This window comes from Accipiter gentilis, chromosome 12 (genome assembly GCF_929443795.1).
Source record: "Accipiter gentilis chromosome 12, bAccGen1.1, whole genome shotgun sequence".
NCBI classification, from domain to species: Eukaryota; Metazoa; Chordata; class Aves; order Accipitriformes; family Accipitridae; genus Astur; species Astur gentilis.
The window spans coordinates 15363418-15377230 of NC_064891.1; the positions used below are offsets into that span (position 1 = coordinate 15363418).

General features: G+C 43.2%; 1 protein-coding gene across 3 annotated transcripts in view; it reads left to right on the forward strand.

Annotated features, from left to right (window-relative positions):
- Positions 1 to 1061: 1061 nt before the first annotated feature.
- INTU (inturned planar cell polarity protein) overlaps positions 1062 to 13813 on the forward strand; it is a 57940-nt gene continuing 45188 nt past the window's right edge. For 2 of the 3 annotated variants that reach the window (XR_007507839.1, XM_049815390.1), the window contains exons 1-2: positions 7135 to 7281; positions 11897 to 12480. Coding sequence is in view for 2 of the 3 variants with exons in the window: in XM_049815390.1 (XP_049671347.1) it covers positions 7136 to 7281; positions 11897 to 12480 (730 nt within the window). In the remaining variant the exon portion in view is untranslated. Of the gene's footprint in view, positions 1197 to 7134; positions 7282 to 11896; positions 12481 to 13813 lie in introns of those variants that run through there. The other variant, XM_049815392.1, reaches the window with a different exon arrangement.

Sequence of the window (13813 nt, forward strand, 5' to 3'; positions counted from 1 at the left end):
TCTATTCAAGCCAAAGTCTTCAAGAAAGCTGAAGCTTTTATACCATGTAGTGGCCAACATCCCATGGAGTTGGGTGCTAAAATATTAAATGACTTCCAATTTGTTATCCATTCTGTATCATGCTAATGGTCCTCCTCTTAATGGTCTTTCTGGGAAACAACTTCATTGTTGCATTGCTCTACTTATCTCAGACACTGAGAGAAACTAAAACTGATGCTTTTAGTAACTGACCGCAAGACTTTATTAGCTATTGATCTTAAATCACCTATAGAGGAAAATCTGGAGGAGATGGCCACATCTTGAAAAATTCTAAACGTTAGAAAAAACTCATCTCTTTGTAAAAGCGAGCAGAGAAAATAAAAGGTAGCAAATCATGGGTAAGAAATAAAAATGGTGAAGGTACGGGTCACATCACTTTTACACATTTACATCCCTGTTCATTCAGAATACTGTGTCAGAATTTGCAGATGGGGAACCAATGAGGAGTCCTGTAACTCAGTAGTCATCTGAAAGCGCTTGTAATTGCTATTTTGTGAAAGCGGGAAGCAAAGACTGGATTAGTTTTTGTGGGATTGATAATTGTTCGTACTTACGGAAATAGAATCAACCGGGCAATTCCATTGTTTTAACCAACGGGAAAATACGTGGGAAAAACTACTTTCTCATATAATGGGAGCTGTGGATGCAGCTGGGTGGGCGGGGAATAATCTACGGCTGCAGTTAGGAACGATTTTACTGCATTTATACGAAACTTGCAGTTTTGGGGTCTGCAAGTTCCCGAGAGAAACAATACCGTGCAGCAGCGTAAGGCAGCCCCCTTGGGCGGCCGGTAAGAGGCCTGGGACAGACCCCGCGGCGGGGGCAGGCGGCGGCAGACCACCATCTATCTCTTCGGGACCGGTGCGGCTCTGTCCCGGGCGCACGCCGCCGTTCTCGGCCGCCTGCGACGCGTTTCCCCCGTGCCCCGCGGCGCGGCGCCGGCGGGCTCTAGGACCGCGCGGGCGGCGCGGAGGAGGCGGGCGGGTTGAAGGGCTCCCACCTGCCCCGCGGCCGCCCGCAGTTCCCGGTGCCGCGGGGCAGGCGATGAAGGGGCCGCGGGCGCCCGCGATGTTCGGGGCGGGCAGGTACAGTATCCCGCGGCCTGTCACCAGGAACTTGGAGGACCTGGACTCGGTGCAGAGCGTCCTGTTGCACAGGTCAGTGCCGGCGACGGGGAGGCGGCTGCGCCGGGGGAGGTCGCCGCAGCCTGGCTGGGACCCGCCGGCCGGCAGCTCCCCGGGCGGGGGGGCCGGCAGCGCGGCCCGCGGGGCAGCGGCGAGCCCCCCGGGCTCTCCGGGGAGGCTCCCCCGCGGCAGCCTTTTGTTGTGGAGGCAGGAAGGGAGAGGGGCCGTTGTCCCTGCCTCCCCTCCCTCACCTTCCCCGGGCGCCGGTGGGGTGCGGGCAGGGGAGGCGCCGTGCCGTGCCGTGCCGTGCCGTGCCCGCCGCCGCTGCCCCGGTGGTCGCGGGAAGGGCAAGGGGCGGCTGCCCGCGGGGCAGCCGCTCGCCCTCGGGCTTCCCGCCTTCCCTGAGAAGCGGGGGACCTGCAGGTGAGGGGAGGGGAGCTCCCCTCGTGCACTTTTGAAGGGCGCCCTGCAGGACGGCATGGCAGCCCAGGGGCTACGCCTGCGTTCCTTACACGTGTAAGGAGACGGGGCGGGGGGAGGGCAGAGGGAAATTCTCTTGCATCAATTCCATAAGCGTTCTGAACCCTTCTTTAAGGGGAGGGGGGAAAAAAAAAATCTTAACTCGCACACAAACCCAAGACGGGCACTGCTTCGGTGGATGTGCGGGAGGCACCCTGCGTGAGAAGCTGCTGCTTTTTCCCGTGCCTTCACCATCCCTAACGTGCAATTCTCGACAGCATCCCCCCCACAAGAAATCTCGACAATAGGATCTTACCCAATAGGCCAATGCAGGACTTTCAAAGCCACCCTCGGTGCCATTTTCTTTGCGCTGGCTGAGAGCCCCTTAAACTTTATAAGGAAAACACCATCCCATTCAGCAGTATCCAAGAGAAGCTCTTCTCCAGTTGTTCTCTAAAGTGCCCCTTTCCTAATGTGTTGATTTATTTCCTACTGCTCTCTCAGTGCCAACTCCAAGCAGCTCTTGCTATGGAAACTAACAACTAATTATTAACTCAGCTTCTCTCCACCTCAAAGCATCAAACTGAACAGTTGATTAAAATCCATTTCTGTGAACACTGAGGACGAAAACATTGAATGCAGCAAGGAGGGCATGCCAGAATCAGCCTGTTCCTGCACTGCACTCTGAAGCCGCTTTACAAGAAATAAGCGTGCCCTTATGCTATCAGGGGACCCTCTGGTATCTGAAACCCTGCGCATGCATTTGTCAGTGACTTAACAGAAAATGTTCCATTTTAAAGTTGGATTAAAAGCATGCTGCCCCATGGTATTGCTTATATTAGTATACTTTCGGTGTAAGAAGGTGCTATTCATACTTGAAACATTTGCATGTTGACTGACTGCAAATAATGGTTTTCTTTCATGCTCAACATGCCTGCTATGCATAGCAGGTGATCCTAAAAAAGCCTGTAGATTTAAAGGGAAGTAAAAACAGTAGGAAAAATCTTATTTGAAATTACAGCTGCTTTTCATGCTAGAGGGAACTCTGTAAGACTGTTTTCCAAAAGAATGAGATGGGTTGAACTAGTCTTCCTGAATTCTTCATGGCTGTCTTCTGTTGTTTTTATGTTCTTCTTCTAAAATACTTTCTGTCATCCAGTTGCATAGAGGGAAGTTGATATAAAGCTTAAAAAGTCAGAACAGTCTTTTATTTCTTGAGCACTGGAGTGAAATTTCTGTTCCTTTGGTCATAAAGGTAGCCTTCATTCTCCATTTAGTATCTTTATATGTATACAGTCCAGTGTCACCATTCAATTCATGCCACTTTGCTATGGATGGTCTCTATGCAATAATGTCAGAAAAGCTGTGAACAGATTTTGTAATCGCAGTCTTACTCGTGTAGTTTTATGTAAACGTTGTAATCACAAAATCTTATTTATTAAGGAATGCCTGTGAAATGTGCCTTTTGTCTCTTAAGAAAGACTTTGGTGGGGTAGGGGAAAGCTGTATTGTCATTAATCTTTAAAACAGAGGAACTTACTTCTGTCCCATTTTTGCTGATGCTGTGCACTGAAGGACTAAAAAAATCAATAGGAATCAATAGTTGAAAAGCCTGTAATGTCACTCTTTAGCAATCCAGATTTTCTATAAGGTTTTTTTTCAGATGTTTGAGTAAAGCAGGTGTTAGCAGTAAGAAACAGAACTGTTAAAATGAAATATTTTCCTCTTAGTTTTATCTGCTTGTAATGTGTCATGTTATACCTGTAATATATTATTTTATGTCTGTCCAGTTGTTGATAGAGCCTTCCTGGAAATATTATCTGATTTGAAAACCAGGAGAAAGGAAAAAATGAAACAATAATAAGAAGAACACTTAGGCCTTATTTCTTTAACAATAATTAAGAGCTGTAATTTGAAGTATGGAAGGGGAGGGGCAAAGCAAGGGGACACTTAAAATGCTGTTGATACACGTAGTCTGTGTAAGAAAGACAGATTCAACTATAGCACAGGTACATCCAGTGAGATTTATCTTGCAGTATTTCTATGGTCTGTTCATACTGTGTACACCCAACAAAAGAGCCAGAAAGCTGGCAGATCCAGTCATTAGAGAATTCTTCCAGTTTGGAGCACTGTTCAGATAGCAGAGAGACAGTGCTGCAGTCTGTGCTCTTCTTTGCCCACGCTGGCATTTAGCAGGGGGAATGACCCTGAAGAAGAAAGGGAGAGTGCTGAAATATCAGGGATCTGATACAATCACTGGATAGTGCCCTGGCACCTCATGGGCATAAACTGGGTAGTCCTAAGTATCAGGTAGCATTCCCTCATAGCAGAGGGAGCGTTAGTTCACCCCAGTATACCAGGGGTGTAACATTGTCCCAGTTTTCAGCCCTGTGTTGAGAAGAGCTCAACTACATCCACAGTTCAGGCCCAACATGCCTGCTGAATGTGAACCAGTGAAATCTATCTGGTATATCATCAGTGAATCATGGGTCCTGGTAAAATTGCTAAAATCAGGCCTGACTATACAAACCCAAACGCAACAAGTTAGAGTAGTCATAAATGCTAGTCCTAAATTTCCGTGTGCTCTTCCGTCTAGCTGCTAGGAAAGACTGTAACTCCAGCCTTGTTTCTTCATCATCAGGTTGAAAAAACCATCGGTCAGTATGTAACAGTGGAAAAAATGTTAGTAGTTTAAATTGGACAGTGGTTGGAGTAGGGGTTCGTAAGTATCCATGCCAACAGGACCAAAAAATAGAGTTACACCCTAGTTATGTTCCTCCTTTATTAGAAAGGACTGGTATATATCTTTGGTGTGTCCTATACATTGGTGTCTTTTAACTATGATCTACTCCTGAATATAAATGTGGATCAAGGTAGACTGTTATTTTTAAAGTACAATAGCTTTTGAAGCAGGTTAAGCCAAAAAAGTAACAAGGAACTCTTGTTCTGAAATGAATTTCCACACATGGATTTAGTTCCTTGCAGGAACAGCTAATCAGAACAACCTTAGGCAAAAGAGAGTGCTTTGTAATTATCCACTTTTAAATGCTTATTAACCAGTTGTCCAGTAAGGGTGAACAGTAGTATCGATGCCAATAATGCCCTGTGGCAAATTTTTGCCATCTGCTTGTTAATAACAGCAACCTAGCATAGAAAGCTTATGGGTTCCTTAGTGAGAAGCATCAGCCCAACTGGTTGGATTAAGTGTAAAGGATCTGCCAGAAGACAAATTATTTGAAGTCTTTTCCTAATATTTACGCACAAGAAATAACAGGCTTTCCTCTCGAGAGGGATTGTGTGGGAAAATCTGTGTCTTCACTAAAATAAAATCCTGCTGTATGAGATATATTATGTCTTGCGATCTTTAATTGTTCCCACAGCAGCAAAATTTCCACATTCATTTCAGAAAAATACTTAGGTGACTCCCAACTACCTCTCTCAGTGGACCAAAATCTTCCATCATCCTTTCCTTCATGATATGGTTATCCCTATAAAATAGCAAGTAGTGTAAGACTGGTGCCTCCTTTTTAGAGAGCCTGTATTTCTCACTTATTGAGCAAACAACTGGAAACAATTAACCAACTCTTGAACTCAGTGAAATTTGACATAACTAACACAGGACCATCTGGCATAGACTATCACTTCTCTACAGAAACACTACAGTGTGCTGTTCAGTGTATTAAAAATGCTTGCAAATACAAGCAGAATTAGGGAGGGCAGGACAGTGTATCTCACCTACCTTTGTTAAAATTCTAACTCCTTCTGTATTCCTCTTAGAAAATTGTAACTTGTTACGCTCTTTGGGAAATGCTGTTTATGCAGGCTATTTTGTTTTCACAGAGTAAATTGTTTGGGAAGTGGGGTACTTTTAAAATATTTTTTCCACCTGTTCTTCTGGAAATGAAAGAAAGAATGAAAGTTGATGCATATCTTGCATTCTGACAATTGGAAACAACTAAAGATCTGAAGTTTTGTTTTGTTTTAAAGAATTGCCTAACATGCAGGGATTATATATTTTGCATGAAGTGGTTGTTGCCAGCTCATATAGGAAAAAAACCCCTTAAATTATCTACCATATCCTGTCCTGAACTGAATGAAACCATATTAGAACAAACTTTTTTTTTTCTTTAAGTAGGGAATGTTTTTGTCTCCTTCTTTGGATAGGTTTGTTGTCTTAAAATCCACACAACAGTGATTTATCTGTAAAGTTAGGTCTTGTGTTGGCACTTCAGAACGGCCACAAAATTTAGTATAGGTATCTCTAACTACTCCAGTTGAAGCCTTAATCACACGCATACAAGTCCAAAACATTCCTATCTGTTAATTCACTTGAAATCACACTTATTAACGAACACTTCCCTAAAACAGTTTCAAGCACAGGAATTTCATACCAGAATTCTGTGACTATAAAACCTCACTGCTGAAGCTGTGCAAATATCCCACTGAGCAGAGATTAAATCCAACGCATTAAAAATGTTCCAACAATTATTCTCCATCCCTTTCCTTATTCACCATGCGTGTCCTGATGTGTTTACTGACATAGCTACACAGCAAGTTGTCTGCAGGGTTGCCATGGGTCTTGTTTTTCATGGATGTGAATAATTTAAGTCCTGAAAACTGAGTAGGTTTTTTTCTCTCTCTCTTGACTGTGCATGATTTTGCATTTGTAGACTGCCTTGACTGCTTTAAGGTGCCACATCACCGAGGTTGTTTGGGTCTGTCTCACATCCTGGCCTCTCCTCCCTAACCTAACTGCTCTCCTGACTAACCTAAAGAGAAGTTATCAGTTTCTCTCGACTCTTTAAATGATCATAACAGGGCATAACATAAAGCACGGAAGTATTCCACTGCTAACCATTTGACTTGATGAAAATTACTATTTACCTCACGTTTCTTTCTCTGAATCAGTTTTTGATTATAAGCAATGCTTTGAGGCTTACCCCAGGGCTATGAGTTTCATTAACAGTCTCTTTTATGGAACAGTTGCTGAGACGTTGGTATCAGACAACTAAATAAATAGCCTGGTCTCCATTATGCGTTCCCTACTGACGCACTGAAAGACTTTCAAGGGACTAGTGAGACTCAGCTGTTTGTTTTGAGGAACTAAACGGGGAGGTTGGGCACTTCGAAGCGTTTATTACGAGTCTTGCCAGCCAAAGGAGGCAGGCGAGCTGGCCTTTCTGTCAGAAGCCGCGCTAAAATTATGCTTTACCTCCTCCCGAGGCGGGCAGCGGTGCGTGCCGTAATTACTGCTTAGAAGAGCCTGGTGCTCTGAGGCCCGTCGCCAGTTCCTCCCGGGGCCGGCTGGCGGTGCCGGGGCTCTCCGTGGGCGCGGGCCTCACAGGCGGCGGTGCCGCCGCCGCGACCGTTAACGCTCCGCGCGCGGCAGCCCTGGGCAGGACGCGCCTTCAGGCTTCCCTCCTCGTCTCCATAGCGCCGGGCCGGGCCCGCCAATGGGAAGGGCAGGGCGCGGGTCACGTGCCCCCCCCCCCACCCGAGTGCGCTGGGGTGTCATGGCGTCCGGGGGGGATGGCGGGAGTGGGCGCGGAGCTGCTGAGGGGATGGAGCCGTCGAGGGGAGAAGGCGTTGAGCGTGCGGGTACGGGCGGCGGCAGCAGCGAGAGCGGCTCGTCCGCCACTTCGCCGTCCGCGAGCTCCGAGTAAGGGCGGGGACGGCGGCGTTCGGTGCCCTCCGCTGCCGCGGGGCCGGGCGGCGGGACGTGGGCCGGGCCGGGGGTTTTCCCCGGGCGGGTCGTTTTTTAAGAGTGTGTTTCTTTGACGAAACCCTGAAAGTAACGTGGGGAGCGGCAGCGTTAGTTAAGCTAGCGGGCAGCCCCTCGGGCTGGTGCCTGTACTAAATGCTTGGGAGCTGGAGGTGCAGCTCTCCTGGTTTACTGGCCTGGCTTTGGGGAAGCGGTGGGTGAGAAGACCACTCTGTAATACCTATACATGTTTTAAAGTCGTGTGCACAACCGCTGGCGTTTTCTTTTATTGGGGTTTTGGTTTTCAATTCATATAAAAACTGACTCTCTGTCAGATCCCTGCATTAAAGCAACTCTGCTTGACAGTTCAAATGTGTATTTCGAGGTCTAATCAATGGCATTTTGTTCGGCCTGTTATTTTCATTATGCAGTGCAGTGAGGAAGAAAAAGGAAGATTTTACGTGGGAGAGGTTTGATGTGTGTTTAAGTATACTTGGTTTTGTAGTTGTCCCATACTTCTGGCTGGCTGAGAAACAAAGCTGTTGGTTGCACACCTACCTTACTTTGTTTCTGGGTTTATACGCCAGAACTCAACTGTAACACTTTTCTGCCTGAAGCCATGCTTTTTTTTTTCTTTTGTGTGTATTTGGTGGTTTTTTCCTAATTCTTTCATCTAAAATGCCTACTTGCTGGTGTTCTTTACATGTGTTGAGAGGTTAAAGCCGTGTTCCACAGTTTTCAACACAACACAATGTGTAATACTGTTGGATAAATTGAGATGTGTCTTTTGTTATCACTGCATCAACAGTACTGTGAAGCTTTAATTTTGGGTCCAAATAGTTTCTCCTGTTGGGCCTGTAACACTCCAGCTTTCTCAGTACAGAAACAAAAGGTGAAGGTGTGACTTGTAGTGAAAAGGGAGGGAGAAACAGAGTGCAGTTTGCCAAAGTAACAGGTACAAAGATAGGCCTGTTAGCTATTTGAAGAGAATGGCGTTTGTTGAAGATAATGGCATTTGAAGATAATGGCAGATTATCTGTATCTGGTTTTATAATCGGCCATATTTGATAAATTAAAGAAAGAAAAACCTTGGGAATGGTCTTCTGAATTAACAGTTTAACAGCTTCCAGAATAAGCTTCTGACAGTTGAAACCGTGCTGCTTGATAATACAGCTGATGTGACAAAATCAAGACACACCAAGGAACGTTCATGTGAGGGCAGAAGTAAGGGTGATAGAGTGCTTCTTTCTCAGACCCCAGTGATTTTGTCCAAGGCCTGTTTTCAGGCAGATGTGTGAAGTGAATGCTTACATATGCCATTGTGGAAATAGTGTGGTTTTGATTTGGTTTTTTTAATAGTGTTGTCTGTTTTAACAGAGTTTAACATTTTCTGTCACTTTGCTAGTTGTGATGGATCAGAACCCCTCTAGGCAGCCATAGCTATTAAGAAGATGGCAGCTTTGCGTATACCAAGTTGATGCCTCAGTCTTAAGCTGTACTTTGTTGTTGTGTAGGCAAAGGTTGGGAAAACTAAAGATGATCTTTACTTCTGTAAAGTATCATATGGGTGGAATTTAATCATACAGTGCAGTAAAATTGTTAATCCTTGGTTTGTTGTTTTCTTTAATTGCTTTAAAACAAGGCTCATAGATGTTAACTGTTTATTGTTTCCGAGTTTCCTTGGGTGAGTACAGTCACCTGCTTCGGAATCAGAATTTGGATCCTGCGTTTCTAGTATATGTTTCTTCCATACATGGACAATTTCAATTGGCACAGTTTTTCGGACATTTATCCCAAAGGAGAAATATCTGTGTGGGATCTGTGAAACCGTTCTTGGAGGAATCCGGGTCTTCCAGATTTTTACATCCCTTGATTGAGGCTTCCGGGCCTACACAGAAGCTCAGGTTATTGTGTAACTGCCTGTTTTGGCACAAGGGAAGAGATGAAAATGAGATTATAATTTTTTTTCTTTTATCTTGGTTTAAATCAATTGTGAATTTAGGAAAAAAACCTGTCATACTAGGTGCAGATTTCTTATTTCAGACTTTGCTTTTTTAGATGTCTGTATGGATCTGTATTCAGAAAGTAATAGTACCTTTACACTACTGTCATGAAAATGCCTTCAAGGAGAGCAATTCATGTGCTTGTGACACTTTTTCAGTCTTCTGTCTTTACCACCTTATTTGCATAGAGGAACTTTGTCATGTGTGCCCCTCCTTGAAGAGCCTTCTCTCTGGAGCGCTTCTGTTTGAGTGGACCCAGTGTAAACACCACACCACCACCACCACCACCCCCCTTTTTTTTTTCCCCTTGGTCCATGTAGTAGCTTCTAATGAAAACAGGCAAGGAAGCTGGAGAACATAAGTATGTGAACTGGCATCCAAGTTGAGATTTTGACATTTACCCCGAAGAAGAAAGTTTTTCCAAAGAGCACAGTCCCTTTTAAAGAGGGAATAAAAAGGCTATCAGACATCACAGGAGTTTCTGCTAACCCAAATGTTATTTCTTTGTAAACTTCTAATGTGTCCTTTATCAATTTTGGGTTTTCCCTCATTTTGCTTACATGCACCAGACTGCAGGAGTACTTCTTAAAAAAAACCCAAAACAAAACAAGGAAAAACTGTCTTGTTATTTCTTACCTACCACCTTTTGAGAGATGTTAGGTTAGATAATTGTCTGGCTCTAACAACAGCCTTTAGGTGTTTTTATCTTTCTGATACTTTGCTTGAGTAAGATACTCAAGATCTTGAGTAAGATGTGGTGGAAGATGCAAACTCTGACTTACCCATGACCATCAGGAATAGCCAAATTATCACAGGTAGTGGCTCTTCTTTTAAAACTATCAATTTGGGCAAAATAATTAATAACTACAGAGGAAATGTGTGATGTTTCTTCCTGTCTGCAACATCCATAGACCTCCCTAACTCACTGGGGTTCCAGGAAGAGAGTAATGCCAACATTTTCCGTATTCTTAGTCCAGCCAGATCCTCTCTTTGAGCCCTTAAAGGTGGTGTGGTGCAGTGTCTTTGTACAATGTTCTCTGTTCAGCTAAACTTTGAAGCTGTATCATTTGTCTGTGTATTCAAATAAATGCTCCATTTGAATTATATAATACTAGTTTTAAACAGAATTTGCATCCTTGAGTCAGTAAAATTAGCTAGTTCTAGTATAAAATGTATGAATGAATGTATGTTAACTTTAAACAACTAATGATATTAATTATGATGCAAGTCTCCATTCTAGTTTTTCCTTATTTGATTTTTATCAGCGTGGACTCATTCATAGAAAGGGAGACCTGTTTGTCATCTACTCAGGAAGAATGAACTGGTCTTGTCTGTTCCTGAAAATGTTCCATACAGAACGTCCCAGATGTTCCTTACATTGCCTGCTAATGCTGAGGGGTTTTTGTTGGGTTTTTTTCTGGGTTTGTTTGTTTGTTTTTGGAGAGGGGCTGGTGATCAAAAAGCTACCTTAATATTTAGCTTAAATAGTTTGGTACGTTAAACCACTAAGTACTCCTGCTTGGACCATTATTGATCCTCATCCTTCTGTAGTAATACTCTGTGGTTCATCTTGGGGAGGGGAGTGGTGGACCATTTGGTCTGTTGCCTCTCAGCTATAATTTTTTCTTTGTTTTTTTTCTCAGCCAAAAGAGTATGATTTCCTTCAGTCTCTTTCCCTTTAAAACATGTTTATAAACTACTTACTATTTCTCTCTGTGCTCTGGGCTTGTTCCAGTTCTTACATCTTTCTTTAAATGTACTATCCAAAACTGGACATGGTTGACACATCGCCATTGCCAAATTAGGGAAAAAATTTTTTTGTGTTGTGCAGATGGTACTCCTGTTAATACATCCTGTAGTTGCTTTGCCTTTTCTTTGCAGCAGCTTCTTGCTAGTGACTTAGTGATCCACTCCAGCTGCTAGAACTTTTTCTGTAGCAGTGCTGCCTCTTTACTTCTTGTGTATTTTTGCCTGTGAGCTTCAGTATGCTATTTTGAACTTGCCTTAAAAAGTGTTACCTAGATTTCATCTTGGAGTTTTTTGGTGATGTTGAGGTGATTTTAAAATGTTAATCTTGTCTTTCCAAAATACAAGCCTTCTTATAAATGTGTAAGGGAAGAAATAATGGGAGAGAAAAAATAGGATGGCATTTTTTCTCTAAGAGAAAGCCCCATTATACCCATGAATGTAATTACTAATTAAAACTTGTATATGTAAGAAATGGTTTGGGGTTGGTTTTGTTTGTTTGTTTTCAGAAAAGGGAATATTGCTTTTTGCAATGGCTGTTTTCCTGTAAGGCATTTGAAGAAACTCTTTTAACATTTGTGAGGGATGTCTTTACTTGCCATATCCATCATTTGTCTGAGAAGAGCTCTTACCCTTGTGGCAAACTTAAAGCACTTGAGATTCAGGAGGCAACTTTTTTTTTTTTCTCCACACCCCCCCACCCCCCCCCCCCGCCTCCCTGTTGTACTCTCCCTATCCTCTCCCTACTTGAAGTAATCAGATGTCACTTGCATAGCAGTTTTCCTTAGTAGAGCTGTCACTGATCTTTCTTCTTTCTTTCCCAGTGACCTTGAACCTGAATGGTTGGATGGTGTGCAGAAAAATGGGGAATTATTTTATTTAGAATTGAGTGAAAGTGAGGAAGAAACTCTGCTTCAGAACAGCTGTCCAGAAATGCCAGCAGTGAATCATGTCAGGTTTCGTGAAAATGAAGCTGAAGTTATTCAAGAGGGATCACGAAAAGAAAAAAAGTATGAACTGAAGAAATTGACCAAAATATTAAAAAAGAAGAATCTTTTACCAAAGCATTCTGATAAGAAAGGCAGTGGAAGCTGTAATGTGCACTCCACTGGTCCTACTTCCATATTGAAACACCAGTCTGCTCAGAAAATGGGTGTCACTGTGCAGCAAAAATACAAAGATGTATATGTTTATGTAAATCCCAGAAAACTGTACAGCACTGAAGAAGATGAGCAGCACAGGCTGCTGGAGGCCTTAATAGGGATTGTCCATCAGTCTTCATGGAGCAGAAGAGCGGAAAAACAAGGCAGGAAGAATAAAGTCATCAGAGGAATCAGTGAAGAGAAGCTTGTAGTACATGGCTTAGTGCCAGGTAGTTCAGCAATGAAAACAGGTCAAATCTTGATTGGTAAGTAATCGAATGAATAGTTAACTTCTGCACTCTTCCTTTAAAATGATGATGTAAATTATTTTTTTTCTTTTAGGCAGCTGACTTTAATATTCCTGAGACATAAGCAATTACTTAAAACAAGTATTTTGTCAGTTCTTGAGGGATTATTTTAAATAAATGTCATTGTATCTGATGTTTTCTTACCTGTTCGCTTTTACTGTATTAGTGGTTTTAAGAACATGTGACATAAACTAGAAGGTGTTAATACAGTAAGGAGATGACTATCCTTTAGGCTTACCGGCAATGAGCAGCTTGAACTTGGAGCAACAAATACCCCACCACCACCTGCTTTAATCTAATGCAGAATTTGTTCAGTAGGTAAGTGGGACTGGGGAAAAGCTATAGTCTGCCAAATACTGTATTTTGTTTTCATTTTTTTCCGCACTATTCCCCTTGATTAAAAAGCTTTACTGTATATGAAGAAAAAATACTGAGTACGATTTATGTTTTAAACTTTCTGCACAGCCTAGTTTGGATATTCCTCTGTTTAGCAAGTATACAGCTGCTGCTTCAGCAGCTGTGATCAGAAGGCCTCCAAATACATAGTGGGACTGCAGTTTTAGAAGGCATTGGGCCAGTATAGCAGCTCGCCATTGTGTTGGTTTGGCTCTTGTCAGACACTTCCATGAGCTGATGCAACTAAATAACCTGGCAGAAAACTAACCCAGAAGAAAAACTGCTTGTCTAGTTTTTGCTGGTATAGTTAAGTTAAATTTGGGTTATAGAAGGTCTGACAGGCACCCAAGCGTGAATAGTGGAAGAGAATGAACTTCTGTGGCCAGTAGTGAAGGAGCAGAAATACTCCTGCTTCCAGCATCAAGAGGCCATTAAAAGGACTCGGCAGTCACAAGACCCTAGGCTCAAAGACAGTAAATGTGAGACAGCTAGCCTACACCTGCAAAGGGTGGAAGGTTGTTTAATTACCCTTGAAGTTGGTCCCTCGTAGAGAGAGCGCAAAGATGTGATGTTGATTAGAAGATCATGAAAATCTTAATACTGCAGTAGCACAAATCCCACAGTCAGCACGAGTGCTTTTGAAATTCCAATGTTGTGTGTGTAAAAAGGCAAATCGTGCTTTGAGTAGCTGATTTTTCTAGCACATATTTTTGGTAGGGATGCTAAAGAATACTCCAGAGGGAGAATTGGATAACTTTCAGATTTTACGAAAAGAACTCATTAGTCAAGAAGTGGGGGATGCAGACTGAGGAGGAGGAGGGAGGGAGTTTCAGCTTGATCTGCTTAATGGTGTTTAATCTAATTAGTGTAGGTGTGGGTATTTATAGCCTGTAGG